The 21894-nt window shown below is 37.9% G+C and overlaps 1 protein-coding gene across 1 annotated transcript in view; it reads right to left on the bottom strand.

Annotated features, from left to right (window-relative positions):
- Positions 1–17737, bottom strand: part of RTKN2 (rhotekin 2) — a 75907-nt gene extending 58170 nt beyond the window's left edge. The window contains exons 1-2 of the mRNA XM_065894705.1: positions 17491–17737; positions 10844–11040 (exon numbers count right to left, since the gene is read on the bottom strand). Coding sequence (XP_065750777.1) covers positions 10844–11040; positions 17491–17550 — 257 coding nt within the window. The 5' untranslated portion in view covers positions 17551–17737. The remainder of the gene's footprint in view (positions 1–10843; positions 11041–17490) is intronic.
- Positions 17738–21894: the final 4157 nt, after the last annotated feature.

Raw genomic sequence — 21894 nt, 5'->3', positions numbered from 1 at the left:
CAAGGACAAAAATATAAAACTGAAAGTACACTAAGGGACACAGTGGATGAGAACCCAAAGAACCAAAAGAACAAAAATAAAATAAAGAGTTTAAAAACATCAAAGAAAAAGTGAAAGACATAGAAGACAGGCAAAGAAGATCCAACTTGTGTGCAACTGGAGTCCTTAAATAAGAAAAATAAAACAATGAGATAGGACAGAATTAATGTTTTCTGGAGGCTTTAACTCCAGGAAAACCTGAAAATAAAAGAACTGAATCTACATATTTAAAAGGCACTAAATGAGCTAAAATGCTCAGCCGTAGTCACATTCCAGTAAAATTACCAGCCTTTAAGATAAAGAAAACATCTTTCAGCTTCCAGATAAAAAGACCAAGTCATTTACAGGGAAAAAAATCAGTCCACAAAGGAAAAAAAATTAGACATTAGATTTGTTGATAACACGACAACAATGGAGCAAGGTATTCAAGAAGCTCAAGGAAAGAAAGTGTTGGCCAAGGATTTTGTATCCAGCCAAGCTGCACTTTAGGTACCAACACTAAAGAAAAGCACTTTAAACATGCAAGAATGAAGAAAACTGCACTCAGGTTGTGGAATCTACTAGCTCATGAGCTTCCTCTAAACAAGAGATAATTTTGGAAAGTACAACAAAAGGACAGGTAGTGAACATTATATATATTTAATTGCAGATCAAAGACTAAAACAAAGGTGAAGTTACAAGTACAAGATTAGTATGTAAACACTATCCACCTACCAAAGGAGAAATACAACCCTAAAAAAAAAAAAGAAAGGTAGAAAAGGAAGACATGGGAAAATAGAATAAGTTCATTGATTTCTACACAGAAAATAGTAAGTGGAAACAAAATGATATCATTTAAAGCAGAAAAACAAAATAGGAAAAGCCTAAGAAAAAAGAACTAAGGTCATTATAAAGTTATCAGTATATAGTTTTTAAATATAAAGTTCTAGTAACTTCTATGACCAATAAAACTCTTCTTAAATTAAATAAAGAAAACAGACCAGGCTTCCCTGGTTGCACAGTGGTTAAGAATCCGTCTGCCAATGCAGAGGACACAGGTTCAAGCCCTGGTCCACGAAGACCCCACATGCCACGGAGCAACTAAGCCCATGCGTCACAGCTACTGAGCCTGCGCCCTAGAGCCTGCGAGCCACACCTACTGAAGCCCACGTGCCTAGATAGGGCCCATGCTCCGCAACAAGAGAAGCCACTGCAATGAGGAGCCCATGTACCGCAACAAAGAGTACCCCCACTCGCCACAACTACAGAAAGCCCACGCACAGCAACGAAGACCCAACGCAGCCAAAAATAAATTAATTAATATTTAAAAAAAGAAAACAGACTACAGGGTAAAAGACAAGCTATAATTATAATACACATAAGTTAACATAACATAAAAGAACATGTGACAAAGCTGAAACCAAATATATCAGTAATATATATGTAAGTATGCTTAACTCCTCTAGTAAAAGGATTTTCATATAGGCTTATAATGTAAAACCGAACTCTGGGATGAATACAAGAAACACACCTTCAACCAAACAATTCACAAAGGCTAATAAACTAAAGAGATGGGCAAAGATACACCAAACAAATACAAACAATAAGAAATCAGGGTATATGATCTTGTTCTCAGGAAACTGTAGAACTCAGATCCAAAAGCATTATAGGACAACAACAACAACAAAAGGACACTTTTATAATGCTAAAGCCTGCAACTGGCAATAAATATATAACAAGTACTAAAGTACCAAATGTTTCATAAAACATTAAGTACAGGATATACAAGGGTAAGACAGCAAAACCTTAATAACAAAAATCTTAACCTATCCCTTTCAGTCAAAGATAGTTCAAGCGGTCAAAAGATAAAAACATAATCAATAACATAAATCTTTTGCATATATATAAATATATATACATATCGAACTTCGTACTCTGAAAAATGAAATATAACTTCAAAAGCCCTTGACAGTCATGAAAATTGACCATATTAAGTCAGAAAGAGAATTTCAAAATATTTCATAAAGTAGAAAAAACTAAAAATTTATTTGCTCAAGATGCAACAAAATGAATTTATCTTCTGGTAATGTTGGAATAGCTCATATCAGAGAAATTCTCCCATAGAAAACAATATAAAATATGGAAAAACTATTAAAAAACAACTACCTGAAGGGACTGGCAAGCAACCAAAACCAGGAAGAAATTAGAGAAAAGTCAACCCCAGAGGAAAGAAGTGGCACCGTGGTATATTCATACAGTGAAATATTACTTACCAATAAAGAGGAACAAATCACTGATACACGCTAGCTACCTGAAGAATCTCAAAAGTATTATGCTGATGAAAAGGATAGGGTACACACTGGACAATTCCATTTGTATTAAGCTCTAGAACAGGCAAAACATATGGTGGGGGGAAAAAAAGCAGAACAGTGGCTGCCTCTTGAAGTGGGAACAGAGGCAGGTACTACTAATCCAGCTTTGGGGAAAAAGAAATACAACATATCCAGAAAGCATGATTTATTCAAAGAGGGAAAAAAAGGCAACCCCAAACTGACACAAGTAACAAATGACTGTTTATGAAACTGATAACATAACCATACAGAGAGAAAAAGATCATTTTAAGTAACTTTTAAACATAGTCTCCTAAACCCTTTATCCACAAGAATGTATGTATACACACACACACACACACTCACAAAACGGAACTTTCTTTGAACTGCATCATAAAAAAATAAGATGAATTGACAGATAAATAAAAGGATATAGGATAAAATAAATATAGTAAAATATTAACTGCAGACTCTAGGTGATGGATATATCAGTCTTCACTGTACAATTCTTTCAACTTTTCTGTATATTGGAAAGTTTCCATAATTTCTGTATGTTGGAAAAGAACTACAAGGACATCTTGAACTTGCCCAGGTGGGTTTATGTCAGCAATCATATTGGTACTATAATTATGAAACTATTTTATATAATCATAGTATAAAACAAATAAGAAACATATAAAACAAATAAGGAAATATATTACTGTTGGTTAGCAATTAAGATTTTCAGCATAAGAGAAAGAGATACAAATATAAAGTAATTCAAGAAAACAAAGCCTATAAATATCAATATAAACTCATGATTTTTAAAAAAGTCTTTCCCATAGCTATGTCCTTTTCAAGACCTAAAAGAAGTGATCCCTAATAACAATGAGCACACCTAGTGCCCACATCTTGGTTTCAAAGTACTATTCACCATTAAAGGGAATCAGGAGTCATTAGAGAAATGGCCGACTCTAGGTCTAAGGCACAGAAAATACAAGGCAAACCTGGGTCACCTCTTGGGCCAGAAAGTAAGAAAGCTCTTAAAGACTTATACAGAAGCAGGTCAAAAGAAAAAAGAAGCCAGTTTGACGGAACTTCCACTGAACAAAATTAGGAAAATTTAATCTATCAAAATGATTAATGACTATAAATGATAAAACATTGAATAAATAAAAATCCAGAAAGAAGAGGAATGGCCTTCCTTACAGAAGAATATTAGCTAAAAAGTATAGAAAAAAATAATAGAATTAGATAATCACTGTCTTGTAAAGCCCTAATAATTTAGGCAAGGATCATAAATGGATACAGTCATTAAGTGAAAGCTTGTTGGATAACAGAATATTCTCCCAGCCCCAATGTAATAGCCCAAAGGTTACTTATGAATTGCAAAGGGAAAACCATTATATCACAGAGAAATGTGGCAACCGCCATCTAAACCAAGGGATCAAACTCAGCATCATTTAGAGCGGTAAAAACAAATATCACATCATACCACACTGGCAGCATATACAGTACCCAACCTAACCAAGAAAAATTCTTGCAAAAAAAATGTTTAACCTGAGTCTGATTAAGTCTGATCCAACTTCCAGTTACAGCAAAAACAGGGAATGTGAGAAACGGTTCAATAATACCAAAAGAAACAATTAGATGATGGGGTTTGTGGGAGGCCACCCCAAAATATGCCAAAGTGGAATGTTGACTATTTTGAATTAAAGTCACTTGAGAGGACTTTCCTGGTGGTGCAGTGGTAAAGAATCCTCCTGCCAATGCAGGGGACACGGGCTCGAGTCCTGGTCCGGGAAGATCCCACATGCCGCGGTGCAACTAAGCCCGTGAGCCACAACTACTGAGCCCGCGAGCCACAACTACTGAAGCCCACGTGCCTGCAGCCTGTGCTCCACAACAAGAGAAGCCACCGCAATGAGAAGCCAGTGCACCACAATGAAGAATAGCCCCTGCTTGCCGCAACTAAAGAAAGCCCACGTGCAGCAACAAAGACCCAACACAGCCAAAAATAAATAAATAAATAAATTTATTAAAAATAAAATGAAATCAAGTCACTTGAGAAACAGCCCATGCAAGAAGAACACCCTAATCCTCCTTTGTTCCCCTGAAAGCAGGAAACAAAGCTCCCATGGGAAGATATCCTCCCTATGCTGGAGGATGGAGGGCATCCTTATTACCAGAGATACAGAGTTTGGGGCAGAGGAAGCTGTATAAACAAACTTCATTACTTCTTCATTAATTTGCTACTCCAAGCCCAAACCCTTTCGTTTTGTCAAATCTTCACAAATAATTTACTCTTTGTCTAAAAAGGTGTATAAACAACATGCTTTGGTCACCTCTTGAGTCTTATACCTATGGGACCACCATATGTACGAAATTAAATTTGTTTTTCTCCTATTAATGTCTTGTACCTATTTAATTATTAGACCAGTCAAAAGAACCAAGAGGGTTAGAGCAGAAATTCTTCCCTCCTCTAAATAGACAAATATATAGTGCAGAATATTTTTAAAGGATATTTTTTAAAGTCTAGACTCTTCAAAGCATCAATGGCAAGGAGTTTTTAGATAAAGGTAAAATGATTAAAGAAACATAACCAAATGAATCTTGACTGAATTCTGGTTTTGGAAAAGGAACTATAAAGAATTTTCTTTTGACAACTAGGTAAAATTGAATATGGACTGAATATTAGTGGACAATTACGCAATTACTGTCAATATTTTATATATGATAACCATATTTTGGTTATATAGGAGAATGTTCTTGTTTTTAGAAGATATACGCTGAACTACTGAGATATACATGCCATGTTGTCTGCAAGTTATTTTCAAATGGTTCAACACAGAAAAAGAAAAAATGTGTATGTGTGTACATGCATGCATGCATATGTGTGTGAGTATGTGTCTGTGTGTATGAGTACCAAGATAGAGAAGGAGAGTGGATGAACATATATGGCAAACTATTAACTGGTCCTTCCAGGTGGAGAATATACATGATGTCTATACTATTCTTAAACTTTTTACATATGAAATTTCATAATAAAAAGTTGGTTTTAAAAAAGTGAACGAAGTAGAAAATAGTAAATGATAATCTGGAACATGTCAAGCACAGAGGCCAACAAAAACAGGAAGAACCTAAGAACATGGAAGAAAGTAACAAGAAGAAAAATGAGTAACTGCCATATAATTAACTGTTATTAAATTATAAGCCCTATTTGCTCATGATACACATGGAAGGGAGGAGGAGGCAAAACGTTATGAAGCACAAATTATATTGCTCTTAAATAGTTATATAGCACTGTTAGGTGTTCTGGGGATACAAAGAAGAAAGAGAAAAGAATCAACATTAGTTGAGTTGCCTCCAAGCTCCAGGCACTAAATCCTCAAAAATGACCGTATGAAATGAGTGGTGATATCATCTCTATTTCTTCATCTAATAAGTAAGAACCAACATTGTCCCTGCCCCTAAAAGTTTATAATTTAATTGATAATACATGCTCATAAATGGAATATAGAATATAGTATACTACAGTGAGATATTCATGGTTCAGATGCTACTAGAACTAAAAGGAGGCAAATAATCATTTTTTGAGTCCTTACTATGAGCATAAAGGAAGAAGTGATCTTTTTCTGAATACAATTTCAAGGGAAACTTTGATGATGCAAGTAGGGTATTGCAGAGCAAAAGAGGTCTTATGAAATGGGAATGGAAAATAGGGCACTTCGGTATAAGCAAAAGCACTGGAGACAGAAAAATTCAAGAACTGTTTTGGGGATACAGATCAAGCATTTGGCTGAAATAAATCTGTAAAGTAGAAAGTTAAGAACTAATTTGTAAACTACTATGAAAGTAGTTTGAGATCAGACCACGAAGATCCTGGAATGCGATGCCTACCTAAGGAATTTTAGTAAATGGAAACCATTAGCTGTTTTTTAAGAAGTGGACCAATATAAGCAAGTCTTTTAAGTAGGTATATATGGCTATAACATGCAGAGAAAAGGCAGGGAGATAGTCTCGCTTACCACTTAAAAGACTGGCATATTGACAGACTGCTGTAACCAAGTAATCCTACCCTTTGAACTAATAAGGCAGTCAGCTGTCCGTGCTCCACTCCATACCCTCACTAGCTACTGTCTACTCAACCTAGAAAACTTTCCATATTCTACTTTTTTTTGAGTCACCCTGACTCTATTATGAATTTTACACAAACCTGGGTATCTTTCGCATATTTAGATGTAAAATAGTATACCAGAAGGTGTTTCATAATTATGAATTTTACACAACTCTATTATGAATTTTACACAAACCTGGGTATCGTTCGCATATTTAGATGTAAAAAATAGATAGTATACCAGAAGGTGTTTCATAATTACATACATTTAAGGAGAACAAAGCTTCTGTTACATTATTAGAACATTATGGTAATGGAACATTTAACCAATTACCAATATTCTCAGATAGGTGGTTAAAAAAAGAATAAATGATATGACTATATCACTGATTTCTCAAGTGGGGTTCCTCAACTAAACCAGAGAATGACTATTTTCTCAATTCTCCCAAGAATGGTACCAAACTAGTACTATTCTAAATACACGGAAGTTAAGTCATTGTATACAATGCATGTCTTGGGGCATTAGGGCTTAACTCTTTCCTGGAACCCCAGTTTAAACAGGCTGTAAAATGAAGTAAGACTATTTGCTTACTTTAATAAACTCATAATAAATTGAGAAATAAGTGAAACTGTTTGCAGAATGGTTGTTACTGTATCAAGAGGACCTTGAGTAAATATCTATTAAAAAAACCCAAAACTCATGCACTAGTTTTTATCTCATCAAAAGTTACTTATCTGATCACTTCTCTATCTGCCTGTTCTTAAATATTTTCCCTAAAAATTTATTATTTCAATTATTTTGTCTCACCATCCTTTTCAATACTCTACTGCCAGATAACCTTCCTAAACACCTGTTTTATCATGCCTCTTTCTTACTGAAAATAAAATGGTAAAAGATAAATAATGAAATAAATGTAAAGCTCTATAACAACTTAACAGGGCAGCTTGGGGTAGTACAAAATACATGGGCTTCTCTGGGGAGGGTTAAGCAAGGCTCAGGCTTTTAAGTCGTTTGGGTTCACATCCTAGTCACAGAGTCACTGTGTGCCCTTTGAAACAGTTATCTAATATTTTCCAATTTCCTGTTCCCAAATCTTTAATAAAGAGGTTTATACCTCTCTCAGTTTGTGATGTGGTATTTGTGAAACCCTAGCACAGTATCTGGCACCTAGAAAGGCTATCAGTTAATACCAGTTAACCTGATGTCATTGTAAACTTTCTTGAATTTTGCTACCCACGTCCTTTTCAACTTTGGCTTGATCTTCAGCCTCAACCAAACACATCTCTTCAATGTTCTTGAATTCATGCTCATTTTTCACCCTAAGCTTTTGTTTTGCTATTTTTCTTACTTTTAATCTGCTTTCTTTCTACTCAACAAACCAAACACTACCCATCCTTTATGATCTGGAAGATTCAGACCCAATTCTTCCATTAGACCTTTCTCGATTCTACCATTTCATACTGATTTGATTCTTCTTTGAAAGAGTCTAGATGTATTGTCTGTATTAATTTTTTTTTACATTTTATCATAAAATTTTAGAGAAGGAAGACTAGTGGTAGGTAGGAGACTCGTTAAAATGCTATTTTAATTCTGGTAGCAAAGTAAAAGTGGAGCACTTTTCTATCTTAAAGACCATCAAAACCAAGCTAAGGAACAGACTACTGAGTCTCTAAAGGTAAGGTATTTGACTGCTGAATATACAAATATACTCACATTTCGACAAATTCTGTTCTTTGAATTTGGATACAGTAGCACAATACTAAATAAGTGTTCTACAAGTAGTAGATATTCAATAAATATTGGATTGACTAATCAAATGGCATAATTTACATAACTTTCTTCAAGCAACTAAAAAAACTATCATGGATTCTCTTTTATCTTTAGATCATTTTTATATAGTAAGAAGGAAAGTACTATAATTTCCAGTTACGTTTGATCAGTAACCTCAGGTTATATCTGCACATAACAAAATGAAGTTGTAAACAAAATAATTCATATAGAATATTCAGATTTTTAAAGAAATAATTCAATAATTAATGGAGGCAAGAAGTGATGAACAAATATAAATGTTCAAATATAAAACAAATATAGCATCAAAGCTATTTTCATCTATCAAAGATAATCAGTAAAGAAACTGAAAATTGTACACATCTTCAGTTGAGAGTCCCAGATATTTTTTCTTATCTTTGTTATAAAAATCCAACAGGAATTAAGCTTATTTAACATTTTTCCAAATCAGCAACTTCAGGAAAGTTGTTAAAGAAAATGGCCCAGTTCACAATTCATTATAAATACTTAAAGAACATGAATATGAAGGGTAGACATGATTCCCAGAGGAGCATTCCATATAACTGTGAGAAATGATATAATATTGAGTGTTTAGTCCCACACTGTACTTAAACCAGTGCTTCTGGGCTTCCCTGGTGGCGCAGTGGTTGAGAGTCCGCCTGCCGATGCAGGGGACACGGGTTCGTGCCCCGGTCCGGGAAGATCCCACATGCCGCGGAGCGGCTGGGCCCGTGAGCCATGGCCGCTGGGCCTGCGCGTCCGGAGCCTGTGCTCTGCAACGGGAGAGGCCACAACAGTGAGAGGCCCGCGTACCGCAAAAAAAAAAAAAAAAACCAGTGCTTCTAAAATTCTTCCACTTAAACAGTCCCACCCCTTGACAACATATTGTTATAAAGGCTGGGGAGAAGGAACATGTATCCCGATGAGTAGCATAATCCAAAACCATGCCACAATCCTAAATTCCTCATGCTTTATCTTAAAAATTCATGCTATAAAAAGATATGCCATATTTATTCCTTGGCTTTGCATATCTTGTGATACAAAATCATCTACTCTAAGTAATATATTTGACACAGCTGGTGAAGCACTGACTTAGTCCAGTGTATGTGTATCTGAAAAGTATTTTCCTGGATTATGATACTGGAATAATTTCATTTTATAATGCCAGGGATAAATAATAGTGAAAATTGTTTGACATACGTTGAGTACTAATTACATAAAAGGTATTATTAGGTTTTTAATATATATCATCTTAATTTTCAAAATGTAAATATTATTATGTCAACTGTAATGAAGGAAATAAGGCACAAAGAGAGTAAATAGCTATCCCAAGGGAATAAAGCTAATACATATTAGCCACTTCGTACATAAGTGTTTATTATACGATTTCATCAATATTCTATTTTTACAAAAATCTTTCTCTGACCTGTGTTTTTACCTTACTTTGCAAGAATTTCATGGAGGTGTACCATGAACAGCCCAATCAATGGCCATTAATGTCTAAAAAGAAACTTTTAGTTAGTGTTACAGCTTTAAGACCGATCAACAATGGATAATGTGAAACCATTTATATTAAAAAGGAAACCAATATCTAGCCACTAAATCGAGTCAATCCTAAGGTCCAAATAAGACTTGGCATTGTAAATAGGATAGGATGTAAATTTCATACACAAAATCCAGACCTGATCCAAAAAGGCAGCATGTAGTGACAGAGAGAACAAGGACCAGAAGTTACTTAGCAAATGGTAAGTAACCTCTCATTAGCTTCTGTCACTAGTTAGAACACTCACTAGTGTTCTAGCGTCACTAGTGTCACTCAAGTGTCCTTGAGTAAGTCACTTGCCTCTCTGGAACTTACACTCAACATATGAAAGGAATGTGTTAGCAGATTTTTAAGTTCCCTTCCATTCATATCTTTAAGTCTATTCATAGCTTTAATCCCATTCATAGCTTTAATTCCATTTATATCTTTAATTTTGCTGCCCACTCATTTCAATTTCTAAGTTTCCATTACTCTCAGCTAGTATCTTTCTGTCAGTTTATTTTTAAGCAATTAGTTTTTTTTTTTTAATTTACATTTCTATACACTCAGATATCAGTCTTAGTCCTTCTTCTTAAAATATTTCCTCACTCCTTGCTTCTTAACCACTTTATTTTACAATCTGGAAGTACTGAACACAACAAAACTGGCCAGTAAAAACTGCTGCCTTAATAGTAAGTTTACTCTGAGCCCTACTTAAAAATGTTTATGATATCAGAGGCTACTTCAGTGTATTTTTTAAAAGCTTTGGTGATTTGACATTTCAGGTTAAATTATACGGTGTTGTTTTTTTCGTTTTTGGGGTTTTTTTTTGCGATATGCGGGCCTCTCACTGTTGTGGCCTCTCCCCTTGCGGAACACAGGCTCCGGACGCGCGGGCTCAGCGGCCATGGCTCATGGGCCCAGCTGCTCCGCGGCATGTGGGATCTTCCCGGACCAGGGCACAAACCCGTGTCTCCTGCATCGGCAGGCAGACTCTCAACCACTGCGCCACCAGGCAAGCCCTATATGGTGTTTTTAATGTAAATATTTAAGTACATTAAAAGCCATAGGTAAACAATGTCACTAACCATCTTCCAATTTGATTTGCAATCTGCTCTTCTAATTTCTGCAGCTCCAATGTGTAGGCCATTATTCGAGCATTGCACACCATGAGATTCTTAACTGCATGCAAAATCTGGTCTTTCTGAGTGCTCAGAGAAAGGAGTTTCCATACCCCTTCTCGTATTCGAATTTCTAAATGTATTTTTTCTTGAATGCTGCAGTCCTTAAAAAAGAGAGAGAGAAAAAGCATTTTTAAAAGGTAGCAAAACCCAAAATTATAACATTTCTTTTTACCCCTAATAGATGGAAAATGTACTATCTAGTATTATAATTTTATAATACATTGGGAAAGTAACAAAGTTTTAGTGTATGATAGTATAAAATCTTTTAAAGGCTCTGTGCAAAATCTTAATTTCTTGCTTTATTAGGAAGTCTTTACAATCTACTAGATAAACAGAACAGAAACAAAGGTGAGAAATAATATATATTCTTACTGTAACTGTACAAGGTTGAATAGTGTCCCCCACATATTCCTGTCCTCCCAGAACCTTAGAATGTAACCTTATTTGGACATACTTTTGCAGATGTAATTAGTTAAGATGAGGTCATACTGGATTAGTGCGGGCCCTAAATCCAATGACTGTTGGCCTCATAGGAAAGCCAAGTGAAGACACAGAGGGATACATAGAGAACTCCATGTGAAGATGAAGGCAGAGACTGGAGTAATGAGTCTACAAGCCACGGAACACCAAGTATTGCCAGCAACCACCAGAAGCTGGAAAAGGCAAGGACAGATTCTTCTCTAGTCCCTTCAGCAGGAACATGGCCCTGCAGGTACCCTGATTTCAGACTTCTGGACTCCAAAACTCAGAGAGAACAAATTTCTGTTGTTTTAAGCCACTCAGTTTTGGTAATTTGTTATGGCAGCCTCAGGAAACTAATACAAGAATATAATAACCAATGTGAACAATACAGCACATGCATGTATTGTGTAAGTTGCACTGTGAGATGGCAAGATGTAACTGATGACACTAAATTAACCAAGGAAAAACTTTCTAAAAGAACAGATGCTGAATAAAGGAACTAAGGTTTAACAGCAGAGAGGTAACAGGCTATTTGTTAGGGTAAGCAATGTAAATAAAATCTCAGAAGCAAGAGAGTGAAAGAACTATGCTAAGAAAATGTCAGAAGCTTTAGCTACCTGGAACAGAGATTTAGAACACAGTTTTTGGATATATTTATTTTAGTTTTAAGAGTCACCATGAAACTACTAAATCATTTTAGTTCTGAAAGTCTTTCATTCTGTACAATGATCTTAAAATGGCCTGGCTCTATAAACAAGTTTCATATGTAACATCAAAATTCTATAAACTGAAATGTATTGTTCTGATTTAAATTCAGTGACTTTTTAAAAACTATAAATCACTAGATACTCTTTAATATACTACAAACATGTAATAATGCTTCAGTATGTCTATTTCTAAAAATGAAGAGATCATCCTAGCTTCTGCGGTTAGAAAAAATGAACGCTATAGTTTACCTTTTAACTGGAATAAAATTTATATCAAAAATCTGAATGAATCTAATAACAAAATTTCCAGATATTGAAAGGACAATCTTTTCAAAAAGAAAAGCTGAAAGTTAGAGCAATAGTCTATGATTACCCAAAAAGAAAAACTGCAGATGATTTAACTTGATTATCCAAATCAATCAAATGTGCTATTCACACGCAGAAAACAGATCTGTTTAATTACCTCCTGTAATTACATCATGTAATCGCCACAGAAAAACCTTCTTTTGTAGTATAACTCAAAACTGATGTACTATATAAATGTAGTCATTTGCTGCTTTTCCTTCTTTACACATGACTGAATTTCAACAACTCCATCTCATCTTTTTATGACTTGTCAGTCCCAAAGTAAATTCTTCTTTAATGTAATTAGTAATCAATTATAAGAATTATCTATGTGACCCATATGTCTATAGAAATAAACTCTGGCAGGCGGGTTAGCATTGGAGAGTCTACTTAGGGAGAAACTTGAAAGTGGGATGAACAACTTTACCCCACAACTCAAATATAAACGAATACCATCTGGTGCCATTAAATTCAAGTTTGCTTTTTAAATACTACAGTCAGGCAGCCAGTTTAAATACTACAGTCAGGCAGCCAGTTGAAGGACTAGCACAGTCCTTCTTAAAGCTGGCTGCACATTAGAATCACCTCAGGCAGAGAGGAAGGGCCTTACAAAAGTACCTAAGCTTATGACCTACCCCAAAACAATTAGGATCTCTGGAGGTGGAACCTGCACTTTTATTTAAAGCTCCTCTGGTGATTCAGTGCACAGCCACAGCAGAGAACCAGGGCTGCACTACTTGAAATTCCCCAGCCATCTGGAAAGTTGCAACAACCTTTAGAAACCAGTAGGTGGCCAGAGACAACACTAAGGAATCAGTTCGGACTTCTAAAGGTTTCCATCTGGTAAATGAAGATTGTCTTTCTTCACTTATTGATAAAGACTTCATAAAAGTAGAGAGGCATGGGATATAGTGGAGAAAGGAAATGTAAAGTCAGGGTTTAAAAAAAATTACAGTATTTTTAAAATTAAATATTCAGTAAGGAAATGAGATATAGCTAGCAGATATTATATTAGAATTCTGTCCTTTAGAGCAGTGGGCAGCAAACTATAGCCTGGCCAGTACCTGTTTTTGTAAATAAAGTTGTACTGGAGCACAGTCATGCCCATTTGTGTTGTCTATGGCTACTTTCAAGCTACAAAGGCAGAGCTGAATAATTTCAAAAGAGACTGTGTGGCCCACAAAGCTGAAAATATTTACTATTTGTCCTTTTACAGAAGTGGTTTGCTGATCCCTAACCCAGCCAAATGAACATACTTAGTAAACTATGACCTTACCTCCCCTGCTCTACAGTGAGTGGATGTGGATCTGGGAGGGCTGACAGAAGATGGGTAAATTAAGTGTATGCATTTTTTTTTATTGGAGTATAGTTGATTTAAAATGTTGTGCTAGTTTCTTTTTTTAACACGTTCAGGGTGAAAAAAAGGACCATTGTATTAGCCAGTTTTGTGTTCTCCATACAAGTTCTTTTAGTATAGTATATACTATAATATATAGTACACATCTATACTTTACATGCAGAGAAAACATCTCTGGTCAAGCAAACTACTCTAGCCAAGAAAAACATAATGGAGTCAAAGGATTTGTTTTAAGTTACAAAGGGGTACAAAGTGCTCCTAGGCTAGGAGTGATGTCTAGTGCGAACCACAGAGAGAACAATGATCATGTAATGAGGGTGGCATTCAATGGTGATGCTTACTGACCTCAAAGAGGAAGAGTAGGGAGCGAAAATCATCACTGCCTCAACCATAATGGCAGAGTCAAGACTGACTAGGGCCCGGGACAAAAGCATGTTTCCCTGTATGCATCCCTCTTAGAAGTGTGTGAATTCAAGCCTCCAAGAAGAGCGGAGAATGGGGAGAGAGCCTTCCTTTTGTTATTGCTTCTTCAATTTTCTAAATAAGGGCTTGCTGTCAGGTCAAAGAGAAGCCTTATCTCGTAGGTATTTAAAGTCAGGCAGGTAAAAATAAATGGATAGGGCAAGGCTAAGAATGAAACAGATGACTTAAATGTGCAAACTTAGATAATGTAGAAAATGGAAATATACTAGATTTTAAGAGCTAGAAGGGCACAAAGGAAGTACAAAGAAAATGACTTTAGTGTTGGAATTAGGCACTGACTAAAAAAAAGAAAAAAAACAAAAGAAGTTGGGCTGCTGGTAAGAAAACTGTAGTAATCCAGATAGAAACTATCACCCAACTAATGGGTATAGTTAAACCATGTTAGCTAAAAGAGCAAGATGAAAAAGATTGCAGAAGAGTATATACAGTATACATTCTTTCCAAAAGAAATTTTGTGTATTTTAAGAGTTGTTTACATACAGAGAAAAGTCTAGAAGTTGTTAACAGTGCTCATTCTGGGGAATGGAATTGGAGAAAGAATTCTTAAATTCATGTTTCTATGTTTACTTTTCTGCAATGAGAAAATATTATTTCTCAAATTTTATTTTTATAAAAATTTCAAAAGCTTAAACATTTGTAAGAAAAGGTAGGTGGCTATGCCAACTATTCAGATGAATGGGACAAAAGATAATAACAAAAATAAGTCATCTCTCAAGCGTGTATGAGTGCTAGGTACTGTGGTAAGTACTTTAAAGAGGTTCTCAAATTCCAACAAACTTCTGTGATAAGCAGTTTACCATTCTTCAGCTGCAGAAACTGCAACTTAGAAAAGACAGGTAACTTATTCAAGGCTGCACAACAGAGTTGGATTTTACCTTAATCTGACTCCAAAGCCAATATTCTATGCTGTGAGTAGTCACAGATGACTCCAAGGTTTGAGTAGAGGTATTACACTAGTGAGTGACCATCTCAAAATCTTTGGTGCTATCCCTATTTGACGGCAGGTTCGTTAGGATCAAAGGAAACACAAAGAGTCAGTGTTAGTCAAGTATAAAATTCTCTCACTGACCCTCAATATTCCTGTTAGGTTAAAACCTATTACTATTTTGCAATTTTTCTCCAAGATCCAAACAGAAGGAATTCCACAACTCAATTATTTTAATTTGTTGCTGCCTAAGAATCTTTAAGTAACGTACTTTCCTACATGTAAATAATCCAGCCTTTACGTATATTTAAATATTTCTTTTCATTCCATGTAGCTAAACTTCTTTTATGACCTTACCCTCTTATCTCTTTTGTACCATACAAAAACATTTACTGGTGCACACAGCTCAAGAAATATACTTGATCGGCCTCACCAACACCTACGTGGTAAGTGCAAGAACCTCAAGATCACCAATTCACTAGAAATCAAATTTTAAAAAATAATTAGTACAATCAAAGGGAAACAAAGCAGGACCCTGTGGTCCTTGCCCCCCATGTCCTCAGCCTGCCTTTTTGCCCGTGGAAAAACTTGAGTCAAACGATAAGTTTAATCAGAGAAGTGAGAACATGCGGAAGCAAAGAAAAGCAGTCAGATGGGACAAAACAATAATAATTTAGTCAGTAAGCCAAGTCGAGGGCCTTCAGTTCCTTCTCAAGGGCTATAGGTAATATTCTGAGCCACATCCTGGGAGCTGTCTGATAGGTACTGAAACCCCCAGCAGGTGGACGTTAACTACATGGCGACCAGACTGCACCGAGACATAAGCTGCCAGAATCCGAGAACTAGCCTCAAAGAAATGGGAACAAACCAACCCTGGAACTGAAGGTTAACTGTGCTTAAAATAATCACGACGACGCTGGTCAGACCACTGCAAGACCAATTTCAAGACGGCTGTCAGAGCTGGCTGTGCCGTTTCCACATGTGGCCCCTCCCTCTGTCTACAGAAGCTCATGTCCAGAGGTTGTCAGCGGGGCAGAGTCAGCCTTTGGACAGAAGTCCAACACCGCACCCCACCACCCGACCCCGGCCTTTGCCGGCATCCAAAACAAAGCAAACTCCTTTCCACCAATCTTGCCTCTTTATTGGCTTTTGAGCAGCCAGCAGCCGGGCCCCAATATCGGTAACAAAAGTACATAACAGGATAGAACAGAAAAGAAACACTCTGCATCGAAATGTTTGAAATTTTTGGAAATGCTGGCATAACACAGCATAAATTACTGATAAAGTTACTGCCCTCTTTGCATAACGACTCAAGGTCTTGCTTTCCTTTTCACAGCATTATGGAGACTTCCTAACAATTTTCTATCTGCTGAGGGTTCTAAGGTTTACAGAAAAGAAAATGGGTTGCTAAGCAAAGGTAATAGGTGGGGCAATACAAAATTGTTAATATTCTACCAATTTTGACCTACAAAACTCGGAATTTCATATGGTTTAATCTACTTTAAAAATAGGGAAAACACGGTGGAGAGTAAACTGGAAGTGGAGATCCAGCTCAAAGACATCAGAGTTCTAAGTCCCATCTTTTAAGTTTTCTTTAAAGGTTAAGAGTGGAAAGTATAAACTTTTAATAACGGCCAAGAAATAATGTTGGACTATATTAAGTAGAAAGGTTCCTAACACACATTTTACATGGATAAATACCAAACACCAAACTGCTCTCCTATCCAATTCAAAAAGAATCCACTATCAGACCAACTTTTTCTCGAGTTCAGAGGTTGCAGTTTACTTCTCCATCCCTCTCCACCAAGTTTATACTGTGTGTAGACAAAGCTCCTGCAGTGATTGTGCTTTGCGTCAAATCTAGTAATAAGCCAAGTGTCCTCCACGGGCCTCGGGTGGGCTTCCGGGATATCCCGGGGCTCCCATTCCCCCTGCGTCACCCACCCTTGCAAAAAGACAAGCGTCCCAATCCTGGGAGGAGGGGCGGCGGACAGGTGCGCCCCAAAACGCGCTTCGAGACTCCGGCGCCGCTTCCCCATTCCGGGCCTGTTTCCTCCCTAAGAAAATTGGGGGAGTGAGTGGGGAGACGGGAACGGGGAGATTTCCAAGCTCCATTAGGGCCTCAAAAGTGCAGTCGCCTAGTTCTTTGTTCCTGGCCACGGGCGGAATACGAGACGCGAATGAGCGGTGGGGGGGGGGGGGGGGGGAATTTCCCGTCGTCCAGGCAAAACGACCGCTTGAGGACCTGAAGCCGGCTCCCTTCCTCACTCACCTGCTGAGCGGGAAGCCCCGCCGGGCGGAGCTCGGGTCCCCTCAGGATCTGCCCCTCCATTACCAGCGCCACAGCCTGTGCCGCCGCCACTCTTCCAAAGGTAAGATTTGAAAAGCCCGCCCCTCGCTGGAGCAGCGGAGGACGCCAACCGCCGGGACGTCCCGGCCGTACCAAGTCCCGGCGTAGAGGGGGCGAGGGGGCCTGCGAGCCGGCGCGCGCACGCGCAGTGGGTGCGCCCCGCGCCGCCCACGCCTGAACGTTGCGGAGACCCGAGTTCTCAGTGCCTGCTGGACAATAGGGAGCGGTGGGCCGACTTAAGGCAATGCTTGGGGTGTGGGCGGGCCTGAGACAGGAGTGGGCGGGGTCGTGGGGAAAGCACTGGTCACTCAGAGCACCTGACCTGGTGCACGATTTCGGCTGCTGGTTTTCAAGGCCAGCCTTTTGCGCAGGGAGCTTTCGGCCTGCATCCCCCCGTAGGCCCTCCAAAGCGCTCGGGGTGGGCTGACCCAAGGCTGCAGTCCCTGGCCTCCCACAGACAACCCGTGGTCTCACTCCCAGAGAACCAAATGACACTGCCCTCAGCGATCACTCACACACAGCGCAGATTGTCACCCGGGGTCACTTAGAGATCATGGCTTTATTAATCAGGCTGGTGAGACACCGTGTCAGGCATTTCACAAGCCCTTTTCTTGTGTCCACAGTGTTTCTTTGTAATTCCAGATGCCCCTCCCCCCCAGCCGAGTAGTCTGTTATTTCTTGCAAAAAACCTCTTTCATTACTCTTTCCCCACCAACATCCAAAGTGACAGCTGAATGAGGTATCATTTCCCCAGAGTCCCATTTCTTGCTGTCACTAAAGACCAATATAAAGACCCTTTTAATCATAATGGGAAACTAATTATTGGGAATTAAATATAATGGCAAAGCATGGAATCTTTAAAAATCAGAATTGAAGTGCCAAAGATTTCAGGCCTTTGTAAACTCTTTAAAAATCCACAGTCCTGGACTTCCCTGGTGGCGCAGTGGTTAAGAATCTGCCTGCCAATGCAGGGGACATGGGTTCGAGCCCTGGTTGGGGAAGATCCCACATGCTGCAGAGGAACTACACCCGTGCGCCACAACTGCTGAGCCTGTGTTCTAGAGCCCATGAGCCACAACTACTGAGCCCATGTGCCACAACTACTGAAGCCCACATGCCTGGAGCCTGTGCTCCGCAAGACAAGCCACTGCAATGAGAAGACCACGCACCACACCAAATAGTAGCCCCCGCTCGCCACAACTAGAAAAAGCCTGTACACAGCAACAAAGACCCAACACAGCCAAAAATAAATAAATAAACAAATTTATTAAAAACAACAACAAAAAATATCCACAGTCCTTCCCTTGAAAAGGCAACAGAAGTCTCTGGCTTCTGACAATTTTTTCTCCTGAGGGTAGAATCTATCAAATCAACCATCCCAGCTCACCTCATAAAGGCCTAGGTCACTTTTCATTCCATATATAAAGTGACTGTTTATTTGCCTGAGACAGTCTTTGTTTGGGTCTGTCGTCCCAATGTCCCACAGATCTTGTCTTGTCCTAGGCAAAGTGGATATTAAGTTATGTGGTCACATTATCCACAAGACTTTTTTAAACCAGTTAGTTTGGAGATGAATTTGTGAAAATGTAAAGAATGCCCTTTCTCTCAAAAGGGTAGTTTGCCTCTTCAAGGCTCTGGACCAAGTGACACTAGAAGCTGCCCATCTAAGAATGGCTCTCCCCTTACATTAGGAATGTATGGGTCATTAGGGATGACCCATATCCTTACACACAACTATAAAATATGTAGAGTTCAAAACTACCAATACAGAGTTCAACTCATTCTCTCCAAACACAGACCTGAATTCTAGAGTCATTAGGTACCCTTCTCCCCTTATGCACACCTCTCTCTCATGCTTACCACTTTGTGGTATAATTATCCCCTATTCAAAGTGAGCCTTATGAGCCTAGTATAGTACCTGACTCAGAAATACACACAGGGTATTTGTTATCAGCCATATATTATTTCTCATATACACAGCTCTCAGACTCAGAACAAAATACTTAGAGAAACCATCACTTCATGGAAACAGGACCAAGCCAACCATTTTTTTGTTTGTTTGTTTTTAAAGAATTGTTTATTTACTGAACCTGGGGCAGATTAGATACACAACCAATTTTAAATTTACATCTTTTAACTCAGTTTTAACTGTTTAAACACACACACACACACACACACACACACACGCATGTGCGCAGGCACAAATTGGCATGCAACAGTTGTCCTAAGGTAAAACACAGTCACCTTAAACTGATGCAAGTTTTTTCACCCAAGGTTGAAAAATCATTTATCCTGAACATGAAAATCTGTAACAAATTTAATTATATAAAACTCGTTACTTGTAGTTTTCCCCTTGTGAAATTCCAAAAAAAAAAAAAAAAAGAATGTACAAGTAACTAATATAGATCAGTCACAACGTAATCATGGATCATCCCCACACCAAAACCAGATGCTCCTTTAATTTTAAAGGAGACCATCATCAGAGACCACGAGAAAGTCATTTTGTTTTATACGAAACAAAATTCACACGTGCCAAAAAAGCAAGACCCAAGAAAAACAAAAACAAAAACCTTAGTACTGACAGTGATGTTCAGTACCCTAATTAAAGTAGCAAAAATGCCACTAATCAAAGATAAAATAGCAAGCCAACAAATTTTAAATTGGACACTGATGTAGGAATATTTGATGAGTAAATACTAGGTATATAATTGGAGATGCATTTATACTAGAAAAAAGAGACCTAGGAAAGGTCATATTTAGTAATTATCTGTAGAACAGACAGTTGCTATTAAAACTTTTCTCTTTGGAGAAGAAGGTACAATGAGATTCTATCTCTTTATTACTCATCAAGGGATGTACCCAGGAAGTGCTTAAGACACAACTATTATATGGTGATTAAAATACCTCAGAGTAGGAATGCTATTTCTTTATTTATACTCAGGTCCTTTCTTATTACTGCTAATTTCATCAAACATAGTTTTCTCTGGTGTATGTGATGTACATAAAAATTGAATAATCTATGAAAACTATCAAATGATTAAAGGTTTCACATGCAGTGGTTTGATCAGCTTGAGGGTGAATGAATGAACGAATTTAACAACTCCCAGAAAGTAAGAAGTACTACATTTCACCGTCTCAAATGCTTGACAGGTAACACTTGGGCATCTCTCATTTGAGAGCTAACAGCCCACCCACGTGGGCTCCCACAGTAGGTGGTTTCTGACTCAACTGCCCAGGTGTAGGAGCTTCAGCCAGAGGTTGAGTGATGGAATTACTGCCCTATCAATATCACTTCCCATTATAAGTTCAACATTTAATACTAATTATAAGTATTAGTTATAGCTAATACAACAAATATTTAGTAATTAATAAATAAATAGAAAATCAGTATTTGACATAAATAGAACAGCCAATTTAGATAATACTAATAAATATTAAAGTACATTTTTCTTCTCTTTATTCACTGTATTCCTCTTTTTAACTCTCTAAAAGGCCAAAAGAAAGAAAAATACTGAATTTGAAATCAGCTTTCTTACATAATAGACCCATTACTTTCAAAAACGTGATTTGCCCCAGAACAGGTAACTGTTGTGGTTTCTGGTATCCTCCTGGACTTTCGTTTTTATTTTTTTTTTTGCGGTATGTGGGCCTCTTACTGTTGTGGCCTCTCCCGTTTGCAGAGCACAGGCTCCGGACGCGCAGGCTCAGTGGCCATGGCTCACAGGCCCAGCCGCTCTGCGGCATGTGGGATCTTCCTGGACTGGGGCACGAACCCGTGTCCCCTGTATCAGCAGGTGGACTCTCAACCACTGTGCCACCAGGGAAGCCCTGGACATTCTTTTTTTAAAAACCCTATTAAATAATCATATTGGAGCTTCCTTCACTCATCTGGATACTTACATTATCTTGTAGGTAATGAATTTAGAATGAACTTCATAGACTAGAGCTGTATCTTGAATTATAAACATAAAAAAGAAGGAACTGAAGTAAAGATGCTAAGCAGAAGTGCAGCATTTGCTTAAATGAATAAGCCATCATCTATAAACAGCTGAAGCATCATATAATCATAAGGGGGATATGGAGTATGGAGTCTGAGGACTTATTAGCCCTGTGACCTTGGGCAAGCCACTCAGTGTCCTTATCTATAAAACAAGTATAATAATACCCAACTTCTCTTTTAGAAGTTGTTGAGAGACCCAAATGAGATAAGATTTGTGAGAGTGCTTTGTAAACTGGCTATCCCACATAAACATGAGGCATTGCTACTGCAGGAAGAAAACACCAGTACCTATGAGCTAACGTACAGGACCTGAGGAACACTGAGAA

Source organism: Phocoena phocoena, chromosome 16 (genome assembly GCF_963924675.1).
Source record: "Phocoena phocoena chromosome 16, mPhoPho1.1, whole genome shotgun sequence".
Classification (NCBI taxonomy): Eukaryota; Metazoa; Chordata; class Mammalia; order Artiodactyla; family Phocoenidae; genus Phocoena; species Phocoena phocoena.
This window is presented reverse-complemented; position numbering and strand designations above follow the sequence as displayed.